At 38.6% G+C, this 27,960-nt stretch overlaps 1 protein-coding gene and 1 pseudogene across 4 annotated transcripts; both read left to right on the top strand.

The window, feature by feature from the left end:
• The first annotated feature begins 57 nt into the window (after positions 1–57).
• NMRK1 (nicotinamide riboside kinase 1) lies at positions 58–20,241 on the top strand. 4 transcript variants are annotated; one of them, XM_033123683.1, is made up of 9 exons: positions 60–275; positions 3,251–3,349; positions 4,701–4,754; positions 5,863–5,953; positions 6,239–6,287; positions 11,197–11,344; positions 12,085–12,191; positions 14,371–14,454; positions 17,991–20,241. In XM_033123683.1, the coding sequence occupies exons 3-9, from the start codon at positions 4,726–4,728 to the stop codon at positions 18,008–18,010; spliced, it is 528 nt and encodes a 175-aa protein (XP_032979574.1). In that variant the 5' UTR covers positions 60–275; positions 3,251–3,349; positions 4,701–4,725; the 3' UTR covers positions 18,011–20,241. The 4 variants fall into 4 exon arrangements, with proteins under 4 accessions (XP_032979573.1, XP_032979572.1, XP_032979574.1 ...); XM_033123679.1 differs by lacking the exons at positions 14,371–14,454; positions 17,991–20,241 and adding an exon at positions 11,421–11,492 and having other exon boundaries at positions 62–275; positions 12,085–12,334; XM_033123682.1 differs by lacking the exons at positions 14,371–14,454; positions 17,991–20,241 and having other exon boundaries at positions 58–275; positions 12,085–12,334.
• Positions 20,242–23,261: 3,020 nt separating this feature from the next.
• LOC117032287 (deoxyuridine 5'-triphosphate nucleotidohydrolase, mitochondrial-like) lies at positions 23,262–24,179 on the top strand (annotated as a pseudogene).
• The last annotated feature ends 3,781 nt before the right edge of the window (positions 24,180–27,960 follow it).

Raw genomic sequence — 27,960 nt, 5'->3', positions numbered from 1 at the left:
CGCGCCCCCGACAGAAAAGGGCCAGACCCTGCCGTGGCGCGCGCGGGGGCCACGCTCACCGAAGCCCCCGCCCCGCCCAACTGGGGCTGGAGCTGGTCGTCGCGTCCGGCCCAGCTGAACCGATTTGCTACCTCTACGTAGACCGCCCCTGACCTGGGAGGGACGCAGGGGAAGGGGACTGTGGGCCCTCTAGGATAGCGAGCTGCTGGGTTGCGGCGGGTTAGTGACAGGGCGGCGCGCTTGGCCATCGCCTCTGCTTTGCTTGGGAGGACCCGGTGAGTACCTGCTGAGCCCGCCGCGCAGCCTCGCTGGGGCTTGGAGGTGTATCCCGAGTGTTAGCGCCGCTGGATCCCGAACCTGGTTGCATCTTGCAAGTCGTGTTTGGGACTCTTATAACCCTACATGGGCTGATACGGGCCTGCCAAGGAGGGCGTGTACTCGTGACTACTTAGTGCTTTACCGTCCCGCGATAATCCTTAAAATGGGAGTCTGCCTCCAAAAGATGGTACAGGTTGTGGGGAGAAGTCACCAGGGACAGGGTCACGTCTTGATCCCCACGGGAAAGGTCTTTTATTCCTCTAGTATTGGGGTTGACTAACTATGGCCTCCCTGCCTCCGGTTGTACGGCCTGCTAACCAAGAATGACTTTTACATTTTTATATGGCTGAAAATAAAAGAGTACCTTGTGGCATGTGAAAAATTATATAAAATTCCAATTTCAGTGTCCGCAAACACAGCCACACTCATTTGCTTATGTATTGTCTGTGGCCGCTTTCACTTCACAACAGCAGAGTCAAACAGCTGCTGGCAAAATGGAAAACATTTTCTACCTGGCACTTGACAGAAGTTTGCTGTCCCCTGACCTAGCAGATTGAATCTCCAATGGAGGCAAGGGCTGGAGTTATACTAGAAATGCAAAGTTCATAAGTTCGAAATAGCACAGTCAATGTTATAAACCAGTTGTATGTTTGGGGGAAGAAAAATTGAAATGAAAAAACTTTATACATGAGAGTCTCCATAAAATGAAGCTTCAGAAGTTTCTACTAAGGGTTAGTGAAAGATCGCGTGATTCCAAGGGAAAGGGACATGGTTGCATATTCCAGAAACTTTAACTTTGGGAGAGTTCCGTTTACCAAAAAGGGGCAAAGGTTAAACAATAGTAGGAAAAGACTTCCCTCTGGTGTGGAAGAAGATCATCGAAATATCCACTGAATAAAATAAATGAGTGAGAAGTCCTGAAAACATTTCACTCTGAAAAATATCAAACTGCTCTTTCAATGCATTGAAAAGCAGAACATTTCATTAGCATGTTGTCATCTGTCTTTGAGAACATTTGTGGTAGGGACTTGCTGTTTCCTTATAATCTGCTGATTCTGCACGTGTCACCTTGACCATTTTGCAATTTAGAATCCAAAATAGGCCAAGTGTAGTGGTGAAATACAAGAAATGTAATAAACACATACCAGCTGTAAAAAAAAAAAAAAAAGTACATATTTTACTTAGGGGAAAAAAGTATTTAAAATCATTAAAATTACTCATTTGGGGTTTGCTCTTGGATATCTTAGTCTGTTCTCCCCTATGAAGTGTTTTGTGCTGTTTAGGAAAGATTTGCACTAATTGGGAGAAGAAAGTACATAAATATCCCACGAGATTGGGAGTGGTATATATTCCGAGTAACTGGATGCCCTGGATTGATGAGGCTGGAAAGTCCAAATGGTTGTCTCTCTGGAGACATTCAGTGATTAAAGTATGTGGTTGTTCAAACTTGAGTTTGCTTCATGGAGTGTGCTGCTGCTTGTATTTGGAGCCTGGCAACTCTTGATTACAAGTTTTTTAAATGTGATTTTAAAATTGTTCTTAAAGAGGGCAGCAGGCAGTGAAGTAACAGAACGTGTGAAGGTGGACAATGCCAGGCCTGAACTGAGTGTTCACCTGAAGCTGACCCATGCATCCAACACTGTTTTGTAAATAAATTGGCCTCTGGGATTGCTACACCCACTTCTACCCCAGCCACTCATCCCAGCCACAGTTCTTGTTTCTGCTTCTTCCAGTTCCCCACCCCTCCCACTACATTGTCACCTGTTCATTGCTAATGGACTGTGCCCCACATTTACTCAAACACTGTCTTGGACAGGCTAAGACTGCTAACTAATATAGAACTGAGGGTGCCTGTTTTGGTAAAAAAAAATAATAATAATAAAAAAATAAAAATAAAAATTTGTATTTGACTGTGGGAGTTCCTTCCTGAGCCCAAGGGATTGTGTAAGTACGTTCTTGACTCTCCATGACTCCTGGTTTCTGAGTTGCTAGGTTTTCCACCCAAATAATCCCCTCAAGCGTATTTCCAGTGCCACAGCCACACTCGTTATTTACATGCTATGTAATTGATACAATATCCTCACGTGTTTGCACAGATGTGATGAGAAACACAGGGGAACAGTAGTCCTTGCCATTCAGTGTGCACAGCAAATATACACCCATCAATAATACATCACTAAGAGGATATCAATTACACTTGAGAACCTCACAAGCCAGCGCATGTGCAACATCCTTTCTTTGCTTTTGGTAATGAAGTGCTTTTGAATGGCTTGGGAAGAGGAGGTTAATTTGCTTGGTCTAGTTTCATTCCTGGCTTTTCCAAAACTTACTAGCTATGTGACCTTGGGTAAGTCACTCCATTTTCTGGGCCAGTTTCAACTTCTGCAAAATGAAGGGGTGGACTAAGTGACCTCTAAGGCTATACTTCCCTGGGTTTGAGAGTTTAATACGTTGACCGACTATCCAAAAATAATCAAGGTGGGGGCAAGGAACGACACAGTTTTATGTTTTGTGTTTTGTGTTTGTTTGTTTGTTTTGCCAAGTGAGGACATCAACCTACCACTATGTACTGCCAGCATGACTTCACAAGAGAAAGGACATTTATCACATTTATCATTTTTATCTAAAAATAAGAAAGGTACCATCTCAGGATAAATGGCAGTCTTCTCATCCCAAAAGAGGATAGTTGGCAGCTTTGCACTGAGTTACTAAAAATAAGAATAGGGTAAATTAAATTCAAAAATAGAAAAATTACAACTTAAAAATTTATTTTACAATATTCATTGTATGCCATTGTTCCTGTGATAAACTTTGGCAATTTGGGTGGAGGTACAGATTTTCAAAAATGCAACTCCAGGTAAAACTCAGATGCCTAACTTGTTCTGTTACTTTATTTTTATCATAGTGATTATTGAATTCTTGTCTCATATAGGCTTGTTAATGAAAGTGGAACTGAACCTTAAGCAGTTGCACTTAATTTGGAATATTCTGGATAAAAAGAAGCCCAGGAACAACAGCTCTCTCTCCACAGGTGCTTCCCTCCCCGCCCCCCCCACTCTCCCCACCCCCCCCACCCCCCACCACCCCACTTTCCCCAGGAGGAGCCTGGACAGAGGTCAGGGAGGGCTGCTGGGAGGCTCCAGCTCAAGGAGCCACTCACCCCACGCGGGCACACAACTTAGGTCCCTGGTCACCCAACTAGAGCAGCTTAATCAGAGGCAACTCTCAGGAACCACTGTTCTAAGTTTCCCTCCAGCTGAGCTTCTCCTTTTCATTTAAAGAGGTGAAAATGGTCTACTGGAATATCCACAGGAACTGCTTTGTTGAACCTTAGAGGGCCATGTGTGAAACTGCGGGCTACCCCTTATACCAGGGGTCAACAGACAATAGCCTGTGGCTGAAACCTGGCCCTCTGACTGAACTCCAGGCAATCACTTTCCTGATAGGGAACACTAACTTTGAAATCCACTTAGAGAAATGTTATCCCAATAAAAAAGGAATTCCATTCTTCTCATTAGTAGATATGAATTGCCAAAAAAAAGACTAAATTATTATTATGTTTTGACTTTGATCAAAAAAATTGTGAAAATTTGTTTCTCTCTTGTTATATAAATATCTGCTTAATAACCTTGATTTTGCCTCTTGGCCCACAAAGCCTCCGATATTTACTACCTGTTTCATTTCTGAAAAAGTTTATTTACCCTGGCCCTAGACCTAGGCTTCGGGATGAGGAAATGGCACCCTTAATGGGGTGCTAACTTCCTTTTGCCTATGACCAGCAGTTACTTCCTCCCCATTTCAGAAGGGAGAGAGGAGCTCTGCAGTTTCCCTCCATAGGGGTAATGGGTCATCTCCAAGTGATTGAATTATGCAGGTGACATATGACCTGCCTGAGTGCAGTATGAAACTCTGTAGTGTGCTGCGCGACCTAGCAACTCTTCCACGACCTTGAAAACAGACCTTCAAGGGTATATGCTTTGCCAAGGTACACTTTCAGTTCACTCGATTTGGGCTTATAGGCCCTGAGCACGCACCATCTGTTGGTACTTAGCAGGAGAGTGTGGCAGAGAGAAGCCAGTACAGGCATACCTCATTTTATTGTGCTTCACAGAGACTGCGTTTTTTACAAACTGTATGCAGGGCCCTCCACCAGCAAAAAGATTATGACTCCCTTTATTGCGGGATGGCCTGGAACCGAACCCACAATATTTCCAACGTATGCCTGCACAATATGAAGCTCTTCCATGGAATACGGATAATCCAGGGGTGGGGTAACCCAGAAATCACAGCCATCCTCCTCCTCAGCTGGCCCTTCTAATTTAGGACTCTTACCTCTTTCAACATCTGAATGACAAGCATTTGATTTTTCTTTTTTATTTTAGGAAGACGTGATTTTTGAGGCGAATTATGAACACATTTGTCATTGGAATTGGTGGGTGAGTAATTTTGCTACAAATAGCTGATCAAGACACTCAGGATGTCCAGACTGTGTTTTCAAGTGGACATGGTGGTGGAGGAGGAGATGCAATGAGGATCTCCTGAGTCCTGAAGAAGTGATCAGGCCACTGTCAAATGTAAAACAGTGGAGCTCTGGCTACATAAATACCAACAGTAGATGGGCGAGTTTCCTTATAAACAGAAAAATAGGAGCGTCAGTAAGCTAAGTTTGCCTACTTTATCATTTATTTTCTGGAACTGATACCAGAACCAAGGCCTGATCAGATGCTACCATGTTTCCCCGAAAATAAGACCTAACCAAAAAATAAGCCCTAGCATGATTTTTCAGGATGACATCCCCTGAACATAAGCCCTAATGTGTCTTATGGAGCAAACCTTAATACAAGACCCAGTCTTATTTTCGGGGAAATATAGTACTTTGGTTCAGAATGGTTTTATTCTCCATATGGCTGCTCCCCCATTGTGACATAGGAGAAAATCTATCAGTTCTTTCCTGTTTTGCCCAGCTTTGGACATACAGAAAATGGAACCACCTCACCTGACTGGTGTGATAAGCTAAAATGGACTTCCCATCCAGCCCCAAAGTGGAGAGAGATTAGGGGAAAAGAAACATCACAGAGGAGATATAAATTCATGATAGGTAGGCTTGTAATAAGCCACTCCTCCATTTTTCAACACTGTGCATTGAAACAAAACCACAATGACCATGTGCAGTTTTATATACTTGCATTAAAATGTGCTGCCTATATTCTGTGTTGCATATAAACCCTGTGAATATTGCGCCATAGACAAAACATTTCTTTGTTTCCAACTCAATAGTGGTATTAAATCTTGATATTATCCCGTTGACTTGCCCAGTAGTTGCCTTTCTCCTCGATCCTTCCCAGCTTATTTCTTATCATTTATTGCATTAGATCTACTTATGCCTATGGTTTTACCAACAGGAAAAAACCAGTATCTATAAAAGAAATAATTTATTCCTAGATATTCCATATTGTTTTAAATACCCTTTCTAAGATCATTTTTATATGTTTTTTAATGCATCTTTCTGTATTTTCAATTTTTCTTTTCTCTTTTTTGGTTCAGTGTGACAAATGGTGGGAAGACAACACTGGCTAAGAATTTGCAGAAACACCTCCCAAACTGCAGTGTCATATCTCAGGATGATTTCTTTAAGGTATCTATAAAACTTCTTAGATCACTTATTTAACACAAAAATGTTTTAATAGTAAAGTTAATTGAATTACATACAAAAAGCCTTTGCTGATAAAGCTTTTTGCAGTGAAGGTCGACCCAATGCAGTAGTGTTACGTGTCCAGTAGATGGCACCACTTATTGGTCTTGTTCTTTGAGTTAATTATTCTCATTCAAAGCATTTATTGAAGGTTTATTGCCTCTTCGTTCTATAATTGTATTATATTTGCACTGCACAGTTTTGATGGGTACTTTATCATTTTTTCAGCCAGAGTCTGAGATAGAGACAGATAAAAATGGATTTTTGCAGTATGATGGTAAGTAGATGAGCTTGTAAAACATTGTGCGCTGATGTTCTTTTTTTTTCCCCAAACCCAAATAACTTTGCTATCTATGAAGACAGTGTCAAAGTGTGTTTAAATATATTACTATACTTTAAGGCTGCTTTTGTAAAGGTTTCTGATTTTTGTTCAGATATCTAAAAAAATGAAATCATTTTCCCAGTTTTATGTTTGAAACTGAAAACACTGGAATAATACAGATTTTTCTTCTGAAGCTAGGGCAAGGTGGGTTCACTGGTACTCTAGTAATCCCTGCCGGGAATACATGACTAACTATACTCCTCTTCCTGACCCCCCAGCTTCACCTGGAGCAAACTCAAAGCACTCACCTTCTGAGCTTTCCCTCCCAGTAACCAAAGTGATACTGGGCACCTGGGTTTTTGTTTTTTTTTCCTTTTCTTTTCATTGCTCAAAAAGGATAGTGAATATTTTTCAGCTGGATTCACCTCACTTCCTTACCCAGTACTATGTTTAATGATCTTACCAACTTTTATAATTAACAAGATGATCATTGAGGTCTTGTACAAACCAGCAACCAAGACAATTCTCTTGAGGAGCCAGAAAATATGTTCTTTATTTTTAACTTTGATAACCTTGGAAGAAAAATGTTGTGCTGTCAGTTCTTACAGACACTTCATAGACTTAAGAGAGGCAAAGTCCTTGACTCACTGTCTGTTCTTGTGTCTTGAGCTGCAGCCAGGATATTTTTTTCTTCTCTTCCCTTCCTCTAAAGGTTAGTAAAGAAGACTATTACATGTGAAGCATGCACTGTACCACTGAACTACATCCCCCAGCCGGGGAGATTATTACAAAGTAAGAGTTAAGCAAGGAAAAATTGTTTTCAACAATTAACAGAATGATTCCTAATTTAAATGAGTTCTTACAGACTGATAAGAAAAACACCAATATTCCAACTGAAAAATGCCCAAGGATACGAACAAGCTATTCACAGAAGCAAACGGTTATTTGATAATGTGCAATACAAAGTCAACCTCAAAGGTAGTCAAAGAATCTTAACTTACTTTTGTCCCCACTTACCGAATAAACAGATTTTTAAAGCAATAATAATTATCTAATAATGGCACCGGCTCAACAGAACAAAAACTGTCACAGATGGGAGTATAATAAGTTGGTACAATCTTTCTAGAAAGGAGATTGAGCATATGTCCCAAAGACCTTAAACATTCATGCCATGTGTTCAAGTGTCCTCTTCCAGGAATCTGTCTTAAAGAAAAATTTGAACTTTTTATGTAACTGTGCAAATTTAAGGTAAGTCAAGTTAATGTTGAAATCTTTATGATAACCACCAAAACAATAGTTTTAAAATATACAGCTATGAAGTTTGTAAGTAGATGGCCTCATTAAAATATAGTTGATAAGTCAAAAGAAGTAAAAAACAGAACAAATCAAAAAATTCTGGGAAAATAGAAAACAATAGTAAGCTGATAGATTTAAACCAAATATATCAGTAGCTACATTAAGTTAAATGAACTAAAATACTCCAAATATTGTCAGACTGGATTTTTTTTTAAAAAAAAAGCCAACTACAAGCTCCTTACAAGAGATATATTTAAGTATTAGGACATAGAAAAGTAGATAGTAAAAGACTAGAAAAAGATAGTATACCATGCAAACACCTAATGAAAGAACACTGATGTAACTATCCTAATATCAGACAAAGTAAACTTTAAGGCAAAGAGTATTACTAGAGATAAAGAGAGATAAATGGATCAATTCAACAGGAAGATAAACAATCTAAAATTTGTATACACCTGATAACATAACTTCAAAATACAATAAGCAAAGATCAACAACACTAAGAGGACAAATAGGAGAAAATCTATAATTATTTTGGGTGATTTTAATAGTACTTCCTAAATAATTAATGGAATAAACGGGAAAAAATTATAAGGATCTATCAGATTTGAACAACACAATCAACAAAGTTGACCAAACTCCCAACAAGAGCAGAATATACATTTTCCCCCCTCAGGAACACGTGGAACATTGACCAAAAAACAAGGTACATAAAAGGCATGCAGCAAGTACTAATACATTTCAATGGATTCAAGTAATACAGAGACATCTTCCCATCACAGAGAACTGAATTAGAAATCACTAACTAAAGAGGAAATAGAAAAGTCCCAAGTATTTGAAAAATAATCGGTACCTTTTATTCTGAGTTTTAAAAAATTTTTCTTATGGAAAATTTTAAATATACAAAAGTTGACAGAAAAGTATAATGAATTCTCGTGAATCACCATCCAGCTTTAAAAATGATGAACTCTTGACCAATTATATTTCATCTGTACCCTCACTCAGTTTCTCCTTCTATATTATTTTGAAGCAAATCCCAGACATCATTGCATTTTATTTGAAGCAAAACACTTCTGTATACCCCATGGGTCAAAGAATAAATCACAATGAAAATTAGAAAATATTTTTAACTAAATAATAATGAAAATATATTAAAACTAATGGCATTTCTGGTTCCAGCCAAATGGATTGACAGTATTCCTTGCTATTCTTCCCTCTTACAACTAAAAAACCTAGGTGGAGTACAACAAACAGAGGAAGGCTCTGAAAGATGAAAGGAGGAGAGCAAATTAACTAGGGACTTCAGGACTTGAGGAGTAACATGGCTGCGAGTTCCCTGAGTTTTCTTTTTCCTCTCATATATCCTGGAAGGGGTGCTGGAAAAGTGTGCAACATAGAACCATCAATAGGTACGAAGAAACAAACAACAACAACAAAAAACAAGAAACCTGTTCTCTAGTCAAAGGACCAGAAAAAGGGTAACCTAGAAGAATAGAAAATTATTTTGATAATATTACCCTACTCAAGCCAAACACAAAAGGAAAAACCATCCTCCACTCATGGTATTATCAGGGCCAAGTGGGGAGCAACACTTCTGGACCCATCAGCACTAGCAGGGCAGGGTGAGTTGGCCCTGCATGCCATCCACAGAGGTCATGTCAAACAGTGAACTGAACTTCCACCCCCACCTACCAGCAAACAGGCAGAATGAGGCAGTGTGAGATGGTGCTGGTTGGCACTCCATGCTCTTCTCACACAGGTAGTGTCAGCTACTATCAGCAGGACTCAGTGGAGAGCTGAGCTGTCTTCACTGAACAGCAGTGAAGCCACACCAGCATTCTGCTTTCCCCATTTCCCCTGATTCTAACCGCCCCCCCCCAGTATCAGTGAGGCCCCTCAGGGAGCTGAACATACCCCCTACCCCTGGACCTGCCCATGATACCTAAACAGGGTCACTGCTTGCAAAAAAGATTAAGTAGGATCTAGAACCTCACGTAATAATGCTCCAAATTGCCAGAAAAGACTGAATATTACTTGTCATATCGAGAACCAGGCAACTCTCAACTTAAGCGAGAAAAGACAATCAACAGATACCAACTCCATGATGACACAGAGGTTGGAATCATCTGACATGAAGTTTAAACGAGTGTTCATTAAAACGCTTAAATGAGCAATTGTGAATATTCTTGAGTTAAGTTAAAAATTAGAAAGCTTTAGTAAAAAAAAAATAGAAGATATAAAAAAGAACAAAATAGAAATTGTAGAACTGAAAACACACAATAGCTGAAATTTTAAAATTCACTGGATGAGTTCAACCGAATAAATATTACAAAGGAAAAAAATCAGTGAACTATGAGACAGAACAATAGAAATTAATCTCAACAACAGAGAGAAAATAGACTGAAAAGAAATTTAAGAGAAATGCAGGACAAAATATCTAACATATCATCGGAATCTCAGAAGGAGAGGATAAAGTATGGTGCTGAAAAAGCATTTAAAGAAGTAATGCTGTAAAACATCTCAAATTTGGCATGAGACATAAACCTACCAATGCAAGAATCTGAGTGATCTCCAAAAAGGTTAAACAAGACTGGTCAAAAAAAAAAAAAAAAAAAAAAGGGAAGGCACACATTACAAATATCAAAAGCTAAAAAGATAATAGCATTACAGATCCTACAGATGTGAAAAAGATAAGAGGATTTTATAAACAATTTATGCAAATAAATTAGAAAACTTAAATAAAATTGACAATTTGCCAGAAAAATGTAACTTACCAAGACTAATACCAGAAAAAGAGAAAATCCTAACAGTCCTATATTTATTAAATAAATTAATTCATAATTTTAAAACCTTTCACTAAAAACCCGCCAAACCCAGATGACTCAATTCAGTAGTTCTGGAGTGGAGCTCAGAATTTGCATTTCTAGTAAGTTTCCAGGTGATGCTTATGTTGCTGATCTAGGAACCACACTTTGAGAATTACTGTTCTAGGTTACTTTTTTAGAGTTACAATTATAAGTACAAAAAGTGTGCTCATTTTAGAGTTTGAAAATGACATATTTGTGTCCTTTGTAAAAAAAAATTATAATGATTTTTCTCTTATTTGTAAGAGCTCTTGGTAGTTAAAGATATTTGGCTCTTTGCCAAATACATTGCAGATATTTTCCTCAGTGTGTCATATGTCTTTCAAACTAATTTATAAATACTTTGTCATCCAAAATGTTAAACTTTTATGTAGTCGGGAGTGTAGAAGTTATAAATAAAGCAAGATTAGCCATGAATTTATATTGTCAAAGCTGATAATGGGGACTTTGGGACTTCATTGTACTCTACTCTCTACTTTTGTATATGTTTGAAATTTTCTATAATAAAAAATGTTTCAAACATACCAATTTATCAATATTAGAGTTTAAATTTATCTAAAATATTTGTTGTTAGGTATTCTGAAGGATAAGTAAAATAGTCTTGTTTTATATCTTTATAGAGCCCTGGATATACTCATCACAAAAAGCTACATCATAAAACTTTTGTCGTATTGATTTCATATTTTTTTTATGTTTGTTTTAAGTGCTTGAAGCGCTTAACATGGAAAAAATGATGTCCGCTATTTCTGGCTGGATGGAAAGCCCAAGGCACTCTCTGGTATCAACAGATGGGGAAAACACTGAGGAAATTCCCATACTAATCATCGAAGGTTTTCTTCTCTTTAACTATAAGTAAGCATCCTCACTCTAATACTGACTCTGAATGAATGAAGACTAAACCTGAAAACTAAATACGCTGTTATTTTAGGCCCCTTGACACTATATGGAATAGAAGCTACTTTCTGACCATTCCGTATGAAGAATGTAAGAGGAGGAGGAGGTGGGTTGTGAAATTGCCTTTGTGGATTCAAAAGATAAAATTTACGAAAAATGAGGAAAGCAACATTATTGAGCAATGTGTATATGTCATTTTCAAAGAAGCGAAGCTTCAACTCTTTATGTAATGAGTAAAACCTTTTTTTGCCCCATAGTTATCCAGGTGGAGTAATGCATATTACTGTTCTAAGAAAAGGCCTTTATAAGCTTTTTGGCTCATTTCTCCTAACTTTCCAAATGAAAATTGATTATGATTTTAAATTAAGTGGCCTATATTCTGCTACAAGCCACAACGAACACCAATTAGTTTAAAGTTTAATCTAACATATCAGTATTTCTGTCATTATTTACATTGATATTTGTCTCTTAAATCTTTTATAAAGCACTAGAGGGGGGAGAGATAATTATGAATAATAGTGAATTACAAAGTTAATTTTTGGATCAAGGAACTAAACCCATTTTGTGGTCTTTGTAACTGGCATTGAGTCTTAATCCTGTTTAGATTCAACCTCTAATGTTCCCATTATTCTGATCATTATTATTTTACTTTATCAACATGTTTCTATCAAAATAAAGTTTCCTACATGTTTTGATAGTACAAGGGTCTACAAGCCTCCAGACCCTCCAGGGTACTTTGATGGCCACGTGTGGCCCATGTACCTAAAGCACAGAAGAGAAATGGAGGACATCACATGGGAAATTGGTAAGTGCCTTTTCTCCCTCCACAGAAGGCCTTCTACTTGTCATTGCCTCAAAGTACACAAAAGGAAGGACTTTAGGAAGCATTTTTCTCGTGTATTATGTTATGAAGGGACACTTTAAATCAGAACACTCTGGGCTCCCCATTTTCTACAACTGCTCTCCTGGTTTCTGTTTCTTTCTGTATGTCTCTTGTCAAAAGCTTGTCAACTTCCAGATGATCGTTTATTCACTAAATATTGATGGAATGGTTTCCATGTACAAGGTACTGCCCTGGTGATATCAACGGAAATAAGGCAGACCCAGCCCCAACTCTTACGAGCCAACATTCTAGTAGGGAAACAGATGTTAAACACACTAGCTGCATGAGCATGTCCTTTGCAGCTGTGCAGAGCACTAGGACACTGAGTACCTGGGGAACTGCCTAAATCCCCGTGATCAGCAAAGTCTTCCTTGAGGACGCCACATTTAAATCACACTCTGACAGATTTAACTGGACAAAGAGAAAAAGGTCGAAGGGATGGAAGATCACCCCAGACAGTGGGTCTGGTACATGAAAAGGCCAGGCAGGGGGCAGGAAGGAATGATTAGCACTGAAAGAAGGTTGGTATATTTATGGTAAAGAAAAACCAAGGGTGAGAGGTGATGTTGGTGATACAGGAAAGGTCCAAATCCTACAAGGTTATAATCCAATTAAGGACTTAGGTCATTATCCCAAGAGAAGTGGGAAGTCGTCCACAGAGATTTTGAATGATAGATATCAAATTCTTGTTTTAGTAAGATCCCTCTGGCTATGTGGAGGATGAATGTAGAGGGTGTGAAGTTGGATGTATGTACTCAGTAGAACTGGGCGATCCTGTAGATATGAACGGTGTGGAAAACTGAGGTGTCAAGAACAACACCTCAGGAACTGGCTGGTGCTAGTTCAGAAAACAGAAAAAAGTGAAGAAGTTGCAGGTTTGTAAGGGAGAAATGCAAGTCTGTTTTGCACATAATGAGTTTGAGATGCCTGAGAGCCATAAAGCAGCGAATTAACCATCTGGATGTATGGGCCCAGGCTAAGAAAAGACCATAGTGATGCAGAGCTCAAGATGGAGAAGATACAGGAGGCTGGAGAAAGAAGGCTGTTGGATGGGGTGGAGGAATCAGAACTGAATTATACTTTTCAGAATAAAGGGAGTTGCCCTTATGGTGAGAAGTCTCGTGGCTTCCAGGATGGCTATGTCAGAGCCATGCAGAAAGCACATGGGGCTTGCCCACAGTCTGGAGGCCACTATGATCTCTTTTTCAGTCAAGTTCAACCCCACTTCCCCATCCCCGGAGCCACTGCTGAGGTTCTGACCTCACCACTTCCAGGTTGGACCATGGTTGCAGGGACATTCTCTTACTGCCCATCTCTCCCTCACCAGCTAAAAGCAAATCTTAACCATTCCCCTGCCTTGCTAAATAGCGTCAGGATAAAACCCACACAGCTCTCAGGATAAAACCCACACAGCCAGACATCAAAGCTTCTAAAGACAAAGGCATATCCTTGCTCTATAACCTCGTCTCCACTGTTCCTGCCTCCCCACATTCTAGCTTTTCCAAACTCTGCATCTCTTTCTCAACAAGCAAAATTAATTCTCTCCTACCTCCCTGCCTCTACAGTTTTCTGACCAGAAGATCCCTTCCTTCCTTTAACATACATAACTTCTACTTTCTCTCTAAAACTGACTATGCCAATTTTATTAAAAATACATATCTTCTGAGCCTTGAGAATTCTGATTCATTATATACGTATGTGTCAGAGCCCAGCCCATGCATGGTTTAAGAAGCTATACAGGTAATCTCGATGCACAAGTAAGTTGGAGAACTGCTCCTTTAAATGATTCTTTTGGGGAGACACCTCTTCAGTCCTCCTAAAGTGCCATATTCACAATGCCACTTTATTTCTTTTAAAAAATAATAATAATTTTCACATCAGCTAGTGTGCATTTCTCTGTAATAAATCAAAATTTTTTACCTGTTGTTTCTGGTTATAATCTATTTCTCTCTCTAGTGGCTATTAATTTCTTTTTACATTTTGGTCCTGGGTTCTATGATTAAACCTATTGGTATTTTCAAGAGATAGCAGGTGCATCCTCTAAGCATCCTATATTAGTAAAACTGCTAGCATTCAAATTGCTTGCTTTTCCCCTTTTAAGTCCACCTAGATGGAACAAAATCTGAAGAGGACCTCTTTTCACAAGTATATGAAGATCTAAGACAAGAACTAGCAAAGCAAAAATGTAAGTGTTGTCCTATCGAAGTGGATGGTGAAAGAATAACTGAAAATATAGTTCATTACATACCCAAGAATGGCATACCAGAATGCTAATGTAGGAATGATTATATCCATTCACTCATTGCTTTGAAGATAATTCAGAATCAGAAACTCTGAATGAGTTTGGGGACTTGATTATTTTTTTAAGGGTGAAAATATTCACCCTTTGTTATATCTCTTAATGATACTTATGTTGTTTAGTTTAAATATTTTAGTAGATGGCTGTTATTTCAATGAGACTGAAATTACCTTTGGGGCAAGTGAAGTTAAAATGCTGGTGATCTTGTTTTAATATGTCTAGAGCTCCCCTTCTCCTTTATTCCTTTTAAAGATGTTTCAGAAATTCTATTTCCCAAATACCTCAAAAGTAAACACAAGATTTAAAAAATTATGTAAGTGTGTTTTTAAGACTTTCATATTAGATGACACATTTTGCAAGTGACAGAAATCATCCTAAATCTGGCTTAAGCAGAAAGAATGTATAGGGGCAGCAATCACTGACAGACATCATGTCTGTTGGAAGCACCATCCTGCTATGTCAGATAGCCCCAGTGGAAAAAGACAGTTCATCCTTTTTCAAGATTGCCCATGAGTTGATAAATGTTGAAGTTGGGTGTTGTATGCAAAGCGTTTACATATTATTCTCACTGCTTTTGCATATGTTTAAAATTCTGTATTTTAAATAGTTTTTAGAAAGCGTTTTCCATTTTAGCCCAGCTGAAAAGTCCCAGGGAAGACTCTGATTGGTCCTTCTTGGGCCACATGACTTTTGCTAAACCAATCACTATGACCAGGGAGGTAGCACACTCTGACTAGCTAGGATTGATTACATCTCCTAAGGCCTCCAGACTTCAGGGGAGAAATTCTCCAAAGGGAAAGCAGGGTAGGAGGTAAAACGCAAAAGAAGAAGGATGACAAAGCATGCTGGGAGAACAAAACTGTAGATCTAGCTGCTGTTGTATTTTAACTAAAAGGGTTTTCATGGCTAACACATGCAAAATGCTATCATCAACTGATTCAAGAGAAGACAGTATTAGTCACTTCAGCAGTGAAGAATATTACATGTTTTTTGGTGAGACCCAACTGCCCTAGTTCAAATATCATCATCTCTCAATAAGAATTAGATTTCCTATGTCCTCAGTAAATTCCTATCTGCCTAGGAGACTGATCCCAGCCAGGCAACACACTGATCCTACATATTCCTAATTTCAGCATCAGCTCTTCATGTAGGCATGAACCCATTTGAAGAAATTTCAAGACCATTTGAAAATGTCTTCTTAATGGTACTTAATATCCTTGCCAGATATGCCTGCCCACTCCTGCCATCTATTACTTTGATGAAAGGCAGTCCTCCCACAGTGAAGCTCAGAGCACCAGCATGAGTGGATATAGAGAGTGTAGGGGGAAGGGAGGGGCTCTGCCTTCATAATTGATAGCACCTGAGCCAGACCCATGTTATGGGTTATTGACTCACTGTCTAATCCTAAAAAGATACTTCTTGGGGTGTTTCAGCTGTTGGATACCTAGACTTTTCCATCTTCTTGATAATGGCCAGTGCTCAGGTCCAATTCTCCTTTAGTGATTAAGTCATATACTGGAGTTTGGCCTTATGATCTACCTGCTGATAAAAATGAAAGGAGCCTTGATCGTGTAGCTCAGGCAAATTGCACCTAGTTCTATACCAAATGCCATCTTTTACCATCTGGCCCAAAGCCCAAGAATGTTGGCATGTTTTGACGGACCCTGAAAGCCCACAAGAAAGTGTATGTCCATGTGTGTGATACCCCCTCTTCCCTTGCCTACATCCTAGAGGCTTGTAAGGAAACATTCAACTATACCTTTTAAGGCTGTCTTGCTTATGTTCTAGATATTCGATAAAATTTAAAAAGAAAAAAATGTTTAACAGGTATATTAGAAGAGACATAAAATTCAAAGCAGATGAGATTTTCCTATCTCCGAGATCTATGTTTTTGTCGTTGTTTTTCCAGTTGCATAAATAAGTTCCTGTGTTGTATTAACCCACCGCCTTTCCCATTTCTTCCAACCATGGTATCCTGGCAAAGCCAGCCTGGATGTATCCTCAGCATAGCCTCCTTGAACCGGCAGTTTGGGAAGGAGGTAGTGGGGAGTCCTTTCAGGAGTTTCGAATGACTACTCTCTCGGCTTCTCAGAACATCTCATAACCCTGCTTAACTAATTTTCCATTCCAAGCATATAAAATCATAATTGTGACTAAGTAATAATGAAAGGGATATAAAGATTGAATTTAATTATTAACGAAACAGTAAATGACCTAGGAGTGTAAGGATATGAAGTGATATATTTAACTCAATCCTAATTTAAATCCAGATTTTGAGATAAAATTGAATCATTACCTATTCTCACTAAAACAAGGCAGTCTAGCCACCAGGGATGCTCAAACTTCTTTAAAAATGTTTATTTTCATCTCGTTATAAAAGTACCTTAATAAAGAAGTTTTAATGCAAAAGCAAAAGAGAAAAAAATAATCATCTATATTTCTAGCAAGGCAATGTTAACATTTTAATGAGCATACATCCAATGTTTTCACTGTTCACATCAGTCTCTCTTTTATATGGTTATATGAATTGTAAGACTTGACACAGATATCTTAGTGCAAAAGATGTCTAGTTTCAAATCATAGGAATAAAAAATTACAAAATAAAATTTTAATCAAATGTTTATATTTTTCCTTTTGGTATTTTTCTGTATTGAATTTAAGATATAATTTCCAATTATGAAGTAATTGTATAATTATCTAGTATAATAGTCCAAATTGACATAAAATTATTGAGTTATTTTCCAGTTGTTGGATATTTAGTATTCTATAATACAAGTTTTTCACATTGGCAAATAACATGCTATAAAAATCTCTGCACACATTGCTCGTTTCTTTCTTTTTCAATTATATTAAGAATTTTCCAAAGTAGCACTTGCTTGGTCAAAGAGTATAAACATTTTAAGTTTTATATACTTGAAAGATTAAATACTATACTAAAAAAGAAAATGTGTGTTTTTCCAACATAAACTGTGTAATAAGAATGCAGTAGATTTATCATTGGGTTTCTAAGCCAAAGTCACTAAATATTCAGCTAGGCTTCCTTGGATAAAGACAAAAAGGTTAAAGGTAACAATACCTCTTTCCCCAAATAAGGATAACGCTCCAATTCTACTGCAGCCAGCCCCTCTTTGTGATATTCTTCTAGTTCTCAAACTATTTCATTCCTTGAAGTCAAGGATTATTATACCAATTGCAAATGATATTGGATATCTGATATCTTAAGATAGGCTTACTAAATGTAATGCAAGGATTAAAAGAATGAGACTTGGGCTCTATTTAGTTCTTTATAACAAAGCAGCATTTCTGTCTCCAGAAACCCTGTAACCTTAACATCCTTAGAATACTGTTGTGAGTGTGAAGATTTAATAAAATGAGAATTGGAATTCTCCATTAATTTTTTTTCTATTATACTTATTCCCAAGGTCTGCAAGTAACAACGTAAAGACGGAATGCACTGAATCCTTCCTGGGGTAAATTAGGAAACTCGAAGGAATATATTCAAGAATCTTAACCAAGACACAATATGTACTTTGGTACACTGGCAGCTGTTGTTTTGTTTGTTCTATCACACATGATTTTCCCAAGTAAATAGTTATCTATGACAATGGATAGGAATTTACCTTAGTGAGTTGTTCTCACTCAAAGAAGTGTATGGATATAACACAGAAAGTTAGTTCCTCTAGACCAATGATTGTCAGACTTTTCTGAATGGGACCCAGAGTAAGAAATAAGATTTACATCACAATCCAAGTTAGATTTACATCACAGTTACAATATATGTAATCTGGTGTGTGTGTGTTTGTATATGTGTCAGTGTCTATGTGTCTTGTGTGTGTCTATGTGTGTACGTGTATGTATAGATATGTGTATACATACACATATCAAGTATCATTAATTTTTCTATTTTTAATTTTTTTTTAATTTTAGTTACCATCCCATACCAATGCCCACTTACTGCAAATAATCGCATTACTAGGAGTAGCAGTTGCACTAAATACATCAACAATTCCCTGCAGTATCTTTTGTGCAAGTGTTTTGTCATTGTTCATTCTGTCACTGTTCTTGGCAGGTGTCTAAAACCACTGAATCATTGTGTCATTTTTATTGGGAAGATGTTACAAATAGGGGATTTTTCCTTGTGTTTAACAGTTTTGTTTTTTTTCAAACCAATGTTCTAAAATCACAGAAATAAGTTATAGTTTCTTCAATGACCTAATACAGGAGACCTTTCATTGAGAAATACAGACAGGAGATCTGAATTGTGTGATTTTTTTTTTTTGAGACCTCTTTCAATGTTGGAATTTAAATTACTATATTAATCAACTTTTTGTTTATAAATAACGAACAGATTTCTCACAACCCTCTCAGTGCTTACAAATATAAAATACATTGTTACATTAACTTTAAACTTTCTCTACAGACTCATTTGATCATTGTTTCTATATTTTAATTAGCTTGTACTCAGTGATAATTAGGGGTTGTTTTTTTTTTTTTGGTCACACACTCTACAAAAAGCAAAACAACGTGGGCTCAAATTACAGTTCATCTACTTAATAGCTATATGACTTTGATCAAGCTATTTAAAGTCTTGATTTCCTCTTTTTAAGATGGGGATATCAACATTACTTATTAGGGTATAGTGTAGAATAAGGATAAAGTTCAAAATCCTTAATATGGCCTCCATGGTGTTCCCTGATCTAGCCTCTGTAGCTCTCTACCCTCATTTCCCATCACTCAACCCAGTACTGTTCAGCCAGACGGACCTCCTCACCCCAGACTTACCAGAACCCTTCCTGCCTCACAGCTCGCACACATGCTGCCCCCAGTGCTTAGAGCAAACTTCTGTAGCCCTCACCTCCCAGCAGCTTGCTAACTCCTACTCCTTCATCTCACCCTTTAAATCCCACTTCAGGGAGACCTTCCTGATCCCCACTCCCCCACATGGGTGCTTTCAAAGCTCTCCTACTTTTTCTTCAAAGCATGAATGATAATAATTATACTGCCACTCACAGAAGCACCCGTTTAGTGGCTGTCTCTCCATCTAACCTACAAGCTCAATGAAGGCAGGACCTACTTCTGTCCCTTAGTTATAAACACACCCCTAACAAGCACAGTGTGTGGTACATGATGAACACACAAAAAAATGCTGCATACTTTTTTATAAATTATGGTGTCAGGAATGAGTTCATAGGCAACCAGTACATTACTTGACTAATAGCTTAAACTCACTGGGGTGTTTTTATGTTGTTGTTTTTTTAAATAACAGGAAAATCCAAGGCAGGCAGTCCTGGATTTGTGCATAGAGTTGTCAGATCTAGGGGAAACATATAGAGGACACACAGTTCAATTTGCATTTCAGGTAAACTATGAATAACTTTGTAGTATAAGTAAGTCCCAAATATTACATATTTAAGACTGTTACTCTTTTTCCAAAATTAGAATTTAATCTGGTGTCTTGTATTTTATGTACCACCCCTACTTTAGACACAACTCAAAAATATCATGAAAAAGCCAGGGTCTTTCATTGTTGGCTTGTGGACTTATCATCACGGGGAGGTCAAAAGAAGGCAGAAGAACCTCCCTGAATAGTGACAGCTTTCAAGGAAGGAAGACAGGTGTAGGGAGGTACAGACAGCCACCCAACAGTGTCTCCAGCAGAGTTCCCTGTGTGTCTTTCAGCCCAGAACTGACTCACATGGCCACTTCTGACTGCAAGGGAGGCTGGGAAGAGGATGTCATGACAGGTTTGGACCAATTATGATTCACTGCCTAGGGCTGTTGCCACAGGAACAAAATCAAGCCTCTTTTAGGAAGGAAGGAGGAGGAAACAGGTAAGCAGCTAGAAGTGTTGGCCATGATTTTATCAAGCTTGGATTGCTGTAATTCCAAATTACTGTTATCAAAACAGTAGGATTTCTTTTTTTTTAAATAAAAGTCTAGATATGATTTTTCAAACTTGATTTCTAAGAATTTCTGACATCCCCCACATAGACTTACTGTGTTTCCCCAAAAGTAAGACCTAGCCGGACAATCAGCTCTAATGCGTCTTTTGGAGCAAAAATTAATGTAAGACCCGATATTATATTACATTTATTATATTTATTGTATTGTATTATATTATATTATATTATATTATATTATATTATATTATAGACCCGGTCTTATATTAAAATAAGACCAGGTCTTATATTAATTTTTGCTCCAAAAAATGCATTAGAGCTGATTGTCCAGCTAGGTCTTATTTTCAGAGAAATACGGTATGTCCCTACTGATGGAGAATCATTACATTTGACTTTCTTCCCTTTTCAGCTTCAGAAACTAGATAAGAGAAAGAGTATCTTGAAGAGAAACAAAACCTTAAGAGACATTAAAAACGGAAATATTCAAATCATTTCTGAAAGAAATACATATATTTTGTTTACTATCATCAGTGAAAAACAAATCAGGAATTTGAAATAAAGACTATCAATGCTTCATTTCTGGATGTGCGGTTTCACGTTACAATTACCCTTATCAAAGCAATTAATGAGATATTGTATCTTTTTCAAAACACAAAGTAAATCTGAAATTTTTACTTTCTATGCATAAATAACCTCAATAAGGGATTGAGGATCTAAAGGTAGATTAGATTTGCGGTAGGAAAGCTTCATGTGCTTAATATCCAACAGAGTAGGGAGTTTAAAGGTTACCTTTTAAGAATATGCTTGTGGTAGAACATCGAATCATAAAATGTTGGACCAGTATCAACTGGTCCAATGTTGTATATTTCAGTATGGAAATTCAAACGAGAGTGGTGAACTTCTCAACCCCATGCAGCTAGTGGGACCAGGGCCAAACACAATCCTTCATCACTCAAACACAGACACACACACACACACACACACACACACACACACACACACTTAATTTTAAAGCAAAGAATAGCAGAAAAATCACCTGCTCGAATACATCATCTCTCCCTCTCTCCTTTGAATAGAGCACATTGAGAAACCTGGAAGGATAAGGGCTACTTGTATTTTGGGGAAAATGAAGCTTTTTGTTCTGGGCTATTGGAGTCTAGTCAAGGAGACAACTCATGCGGTTATCCCTGGGGCAGGGAGAAATGGGAGCTAATGTGCTGACCTTAGACTTGTGGCTCCAGCTGTTCCTTCAATACTCCATTCATGGTGGAGAGTTAGGAAGAAGCAAGGATGTGGAAAAGGTAGAATAAGCATTACTCTCCACTTGTATACACACACAGAAGTAGATGAAAATTGCAAGAGAAGCTTTGGGGCCCTAATCAAGGCAGCGGACCTGCAGATAAGAGAACATCAAAAATTTGATGTTCTCTTATCTGCTGTTCTTTGCTTTAAAATTAAGTGTGTGTGTGTGTGTGTGTGTGTGTGTGTGTGTGTGTGTGTGTTTCTGTGTTTGAGTGTTTGAGAAATCAGGTCACGCTACCTTGATTTCTTACCAAAGTGAGCATATCCAGTGAAGATATGCCCACAAGGCCAGAAATAGCAAATAGCATGTCATCGATATAGCAAAAGTAGAGATACAATAATATCCCTGCTAGCTTCCAGATCCCAGAGAAGTTAGGTTGTCTTTTTCAAGTTTAAAAATTGAAACTAGAACTAAAACTCTTCCCTTCAAGCCTGCACAACAAGTTCCTAGAACAGCAGTGGTTCTCAAATAGCATGTGTCGAAATTACTTAGAGGGCTTGTTAAGACACAGATTGCTGGGCTCCAACCCCAGAGTTTCTGATTCAATAGGTTTGTTACCCTGCAATTTGCATTTCTAACAAGTTCCCAGGTAATATTGGTATCGCTGACCCAGGGATTACACTTAGAGAATTATTGCTCTATAGTGGACAAATAGCAGCCTGCAGATTTGGACACTACCAGTATGAAATTATGTGTTTTCAGCTCCTAAAGATATTACAGAATCACTCTTATGCTAGTTACTGATTTTATTCACTCTTAGCTCCAAATTCTTCATTTTTGCCTCACCTTTATAAATGAATCTGGGCCCTTAAAATACAGAGGGTGCCAAAAAAATGTATACAAATTTTAAGAAAGGAAAAAAACTATTAAAATTGTAATAATATATACCAATAACAAAAGATGAATACAAGTCACACTTGACTTCTGCAATGACAAGAGGTGCTCAAAGTGGTTACCATCAGCATAATTTTAATAGTTTTTTTCCTTTCTTAAAATGTGTATACATTTTTTTTGGCACCCTCTGTATTTTTCCTTCGCCAGGTGGAACGATATTAAGCTTTATCAACAGAGGGCGCTGGAGAGACATTGAAGGAGAAAAGGATTTTGCTTTTTAGCTCCTGTAGACCCACAACTGTAGCCAAGTTCCTCTGGTGAGACACCTCCCCATGACTGGCTTTCCCATAGCGCCCTACATGGGAGATTTTCCAAAAATTCCAGACGATGGATTTCCAGCAAGTTTTGGTGGCGTGGCACAACGCCTACTTCCCTGCCATGCAGTGAGAAATGGCAGTGCCTTCTCTAGCAAGGTGTGGCTCTCATTCCTGGCTCATCTCTTCCTTCAGTGTTTCATCTCAGTCATAGGGGATGACTATGAACCAATCAGAGTAGCCTTCTAACTTTGGAACATTCTGTGCTGACTTTATTATATCACAGAAGTCAACACAATAGGAGGCGAACAGAGGAAGGAGTACCTGGAATCTGTAGCGACTCAATTCAAGATGCCGTGTTCATTCAACACATTCCTTGAACTTTGTAAGTGAGTTGCTGCTCTTTCTATTTCGCCAGGCAAAAGATTGACCCAGCAGACTGTGTTAGAACTTGTTTATCCTGCTATTCACTTTTTGTCCCTCTTCCTGTTTTACAAACGGGGGATGTAGTAGATGAAGGCACAAAGGCATTAAGGAGTGGTCTGTTCTGATCTTCATGTTGTCTCTGTCTCATCTAATACTAATCACAGTAGGCAGCATATACATCATTGCATTCTGTGATTCAACAATCATCTTCCAGAGTCTTGACATTCTTAGACGGTAACCTAGCTTTGTGAAAAATACATGCAACAACCTGGTGTGTTCATGGTGGCTGGGCTCCTCCTGCACCCTGATGTTCTCTCTGCTCCCGCCTGCCCTCACATTCTGCTCTACAATGCCCTGCTCTGAAGAAACACCAGCCATTTCCCCCAGCAAGCCAGTGGCCTGCGGAGGAGGGCTACGTGAGGCCTCGCCTGGCTCGCTCTTGCATAATGCCTGGGCTCTGAGTAAGAGTGCCGCATGGAAGGTAGGGCTACAATCTGTATAGGGCCTATGATGATACAGCACCACCCGTGGAGAAAGCCATGGTGAAAACCAACATTCAGGTAGCTTCCTTCTGGGTGTTACAAAAGAATAGCTCCACATTCTGGCTTGACTGCAAAACACTTCATAGGTGCAGGAGCTGGTGTCATAAATGAAAAGGAAATGCTGGTTTTGTGGTGTTCAACTTGAGCAAAGAAAGTTTAAAGTCAAAAAGGGTGATCGAATCGCACAGCTCATTTGTGAAGGGATTGTTTTTAAATGCAGAAATAGAGGAAGTTCAAGTTTTGGATGACACTGAAAGGGATTCAGGAGATTGGGTCCACTGGAAAGAATTAAAAAGTGTATGTCAAGAACAGAAAATGCGGGGCCGGCCCGGTGGCTCAGGCGGTTAGAGCTCCATGCTCCTAACTCCGAAGGCTGCCGGTTCGATTCCCAGATGGGCCAGTGGGCTCTCAACCACAAGGTTGCCGGTTCAACTCCAGTTCAACTCCCACAAGGGATGGTGGGCTGTGCCCCCTGCAACTAGCAACGGCGACTGGACCTGGAGCTGAGCTGCGCCCTCCACAACTAAGACTGAAAGGACAACAACTTGAAGCTGAACGGCACCCTCCACAACTAAGATTGAAAGGACAACAACTTGACTTGGAAAACAGGCCTGGAAGTACACACTGTTCCCCAATAAAGTCCTGTTCCCCTTCCCCAATAAAATCTAAAAAAAATAATAAATAAAATAAATAAAAAATAAAAATAAAAAAATAAAAGAGAAACTTGGGAGCCTCTTGGAGGTGGTGAGCTCCTTAAAAAAAAAAAAAAAGAACAGAAAATGGTGAAATGTACTTTTTTCTTAAAAAGAGTTTGACTTAAAAAAAAAAAGTTAAATACATGCAATGCAATGATAAAAACAGCTCTTTGTAGAATGCTTACCACAGACCAGCCAGCATTCTAAGCTCCTACATGTATCTTATTTAATATTCATTAAACTCTGTTAGAAGATACAATAATTTTTCAGATGAAGACACTGGAGCACAAATAGGTTAAGTAAATTGCCCAAGGCCACAGAAGTAGTGGCAGAGCCAAATTCATGTTTGATTTCTGTGTTTATGCTCTTAACAACTACACTCTAATAACAGGTGTGACTGACCATCCAATTGATGGGAGTGGAATGACGGTTAAGGGATAAGACTTCACTGAGGTTCTGACTGGCTGTTCTGGAGGCCATGATATGTGGAGCATGTAAGATGAGAAACCATCTAGACCTTTATTTCGAGGCCCTCCACACCTATATTTACTTCCTTACTGAAGCAGAGGTGGTATAGGGCTGGGGAAAGGAGTTCCCTCCTATGATCACCCTGACAATACTGGATTGAGGATCAGTTGTCTAACTGGTCCACAGCTGCTGTCATTTCTATAACAGTTTTATTTGGTGGGAGAGTTGACAAATATATTGGATAATCACAAGTATTTGTATTTAGTAAACCACAAATAACATGGAGAAGTAATGTTCTTACAATTAGAAACCTTGACTTAATTCACATTTAGGCAAATTTGTAAATTGTAAGAGCGAGTAAAAAGTTTGAGGCCATTAGTAATAGAGATGATGTTACCTGAATATCATTCATTTTACCGAAACACATACAGCAACACAAAGAGCTTCCCATCGTTCATGCTACCTATCCTTCCACATCCATGAAAGTTAGGCCATCCTTAAGAAGTATTAACCCCACTTGACAACAAAGGAAAATGAGCTGCCAAGATATTATTTGGGGCCACTCAAGTAGTCCGCATTGGAGCCAGATTTTTAATAAAAATAGAAAGGTAGATATTTCTAGAGAACTGAATTTATTTCAATAAAAATGGTAAACTAGGTCTCTTTTCCAATCTAATATACTTTCCTTTGTTCTCTTTTTTCTCTCCAATAGGCTTGTAATGAGGCTTGCAATGAAGTGATCACAAAAGAAAAACAAAAACAAAAAAACATACATTTTTAGGATACAATAAGCCTGAGCCCACAATTATAGGGTCCTCTGTTTTTGGGGAGTCCCATGCTGCCAGAAGAGGAGGATTAAATCAAGGCTGTAGCACGTTGCGGGGGCTGGGCAGCCATGGTTGGTCATGCTGAGACGTGAAACAGCCAAGTGGAAAGCACATGGACTGTGAGTAGGAAAACCTGGGCTCTCATTCCAGCTCTGATGTTTGACCATGAGCCTATCATGGAACTTTTTTGAGCCCAAGGAATCTAAGCCCTCTTCAAAACTGAAATAATTAAAATCAACCTAATGGTATTTCGTTAAAAGGGTTAATTAACATACAGCACTCAGTCAGATAAATGCCTGGCACCTGCTAAGTGTTCACTGTTACTAGCTCTGTCTTTCTGGCCCAACCTTCTTGACTCCATCTTACAAACCTAAGATTGTTCTTAAGATCAAATAAAATGTTATGAAATCATCTATAAGACTCTAAAGGGCTCTGCAAATGCTAAGGATATTAAAGGGTTATTAAGACTGATCTAAGCCTATTACCACAGCTAGAAGTGAGTCACAGAACCCTCGGGGTTTTTTTTTAATTAGTATTCTTTCCCCTTCCAGCTTTCCCTTGATACTCATTTTAATCATTTTAACCCTATGAAAAAGATGAATGGGTATGGTGGAACATACGGTATACTGGCTCTAGGACCTAAAATTCTGTTAAGGATGATCCTTAGCCTTTGCAACAATAAATCATCTGACCGCCCCCTCTTCCTACTCAAAGACACCTTCATCCCAGCCATAAATTGTATCAAGCTGCTTCTGCCTTGCTGTCTTGGATTGCTTGATCTGTTGGTTTAAAAACCAGCTTGATACATCCCAAGCCAGCCAACATATTGTGAGGACACTCCAGCAGCCCTGTGCACAAACCCTTGTGGCAAAATAATAAGACCACATACCAATAGCCAGCACCAGCTTGCCAGCCATGTAACTAAGCCACCTCAGAAATAAGTCCTTCAATGCCAGACAAGCCTTTAGATGACTGAAGCCTAGTTGACACCTTGATTTCAACTTCTTGAGAGACTCAGGCAGAATCACCAGATAAATCACTCCCAATATGCTGATTCACAGGAACTGTACAAGGTAATTTTGTTTTAAGATGCTAAATTTGGGGTAATTTGTTATGCAGTAGTAGATAACTAATATACAACCTACTCCAAACCTACTCCAAATTGTTGGCTAAGCCTGATTTGAGTTGCATTTCTGCCACTTCCAACCAAAGAAATTCTGAATAATACAACTACTGTTTCAGAATCACTTGGGATGGGTCCTCGGCATCTCTTATTTTTTGAAAGCTCTACAGATATTCTGATGTACAGGACACAAAAACCTTTGTTTTATTGTGGAATATTGATATTAAACATATAATTATAACCCTAAGGCTTCAAATCAGCTAAACTCCCGTCTTCCCGCCATGATGCATTGTGATAGTTAGGACCAACTTTCAGGTCAATGGAAGCTCAGAAGTCTAAACTTCTCCAACGCCAGAAAAATCTGAGGCTTTTTTTTTTCTTCCCTCTATCTCTAACATAGAAATGAACGAGAAAGACTAATTTTCACTCCTTTCCTCTTGAATTTCCATCTTGGCTTCACTGTTCTGAGTTAAGATCAGAGCCAGTTTGTATGAAATACTCCTGGCCATGGAACAATTTGCAGTGGCTCCCGTCACTTTCTGTGCTCACTCTCTCTTGCCTCTGCAGCTTAGTGAAGGCTACTCTACCCACTTCTTAGTTTGGGGAGAGAGAGAGAAAGAATGAGAATGTATTTATGCCTGGCAGGTAACATGGAAGACGATATAAATTTACAAGATCTCCCACCAGCCCCCCAAATCCACAAGAGTATGAGCATCCCACAATAGTAAATGTGGTTTGACTCTTCACAAACCACAAACCCTAAATGTAAGCTAGTTATTTCATCTGGTGCTCAGCTGAAGAAACAGTGATCTGTTCCAACACTAGAGGAAAAACTGACTGTATTGATTTATTGAATGTGGCAGAGAATGCCTCCCAATTTCCATCTGTTCCTTCTTCTTTAGCAATAAAAATCCTGGTTTTTCAGGTTGAAACATTGTCACCCAGCTAAAAATGTAAGAG

The sequence above is a fragment of the Rhinolophus ferrumequinum genome, chromosome 12 (assembly GCF_004115265.2).
Source record: "Rhinolophus ferrumequinum isolate MPI-CBG mRhiFer1 chromosome 12, mRhiFer1_v1.p, whole genome shotgun sequence".
Taxonomy (NCBI): domain Eukaryota; kingdom Metazoa; phylum Chordata; class Mammalia; order Chiroptera; family Rhinolophidae; genus Rhinolophus; species Rhinolophus ferrumequinum.
Note: the sequence above shows the minus strand (reverse complement) of the source record. Positions and strands in the feature narration are given on the sequence as shown.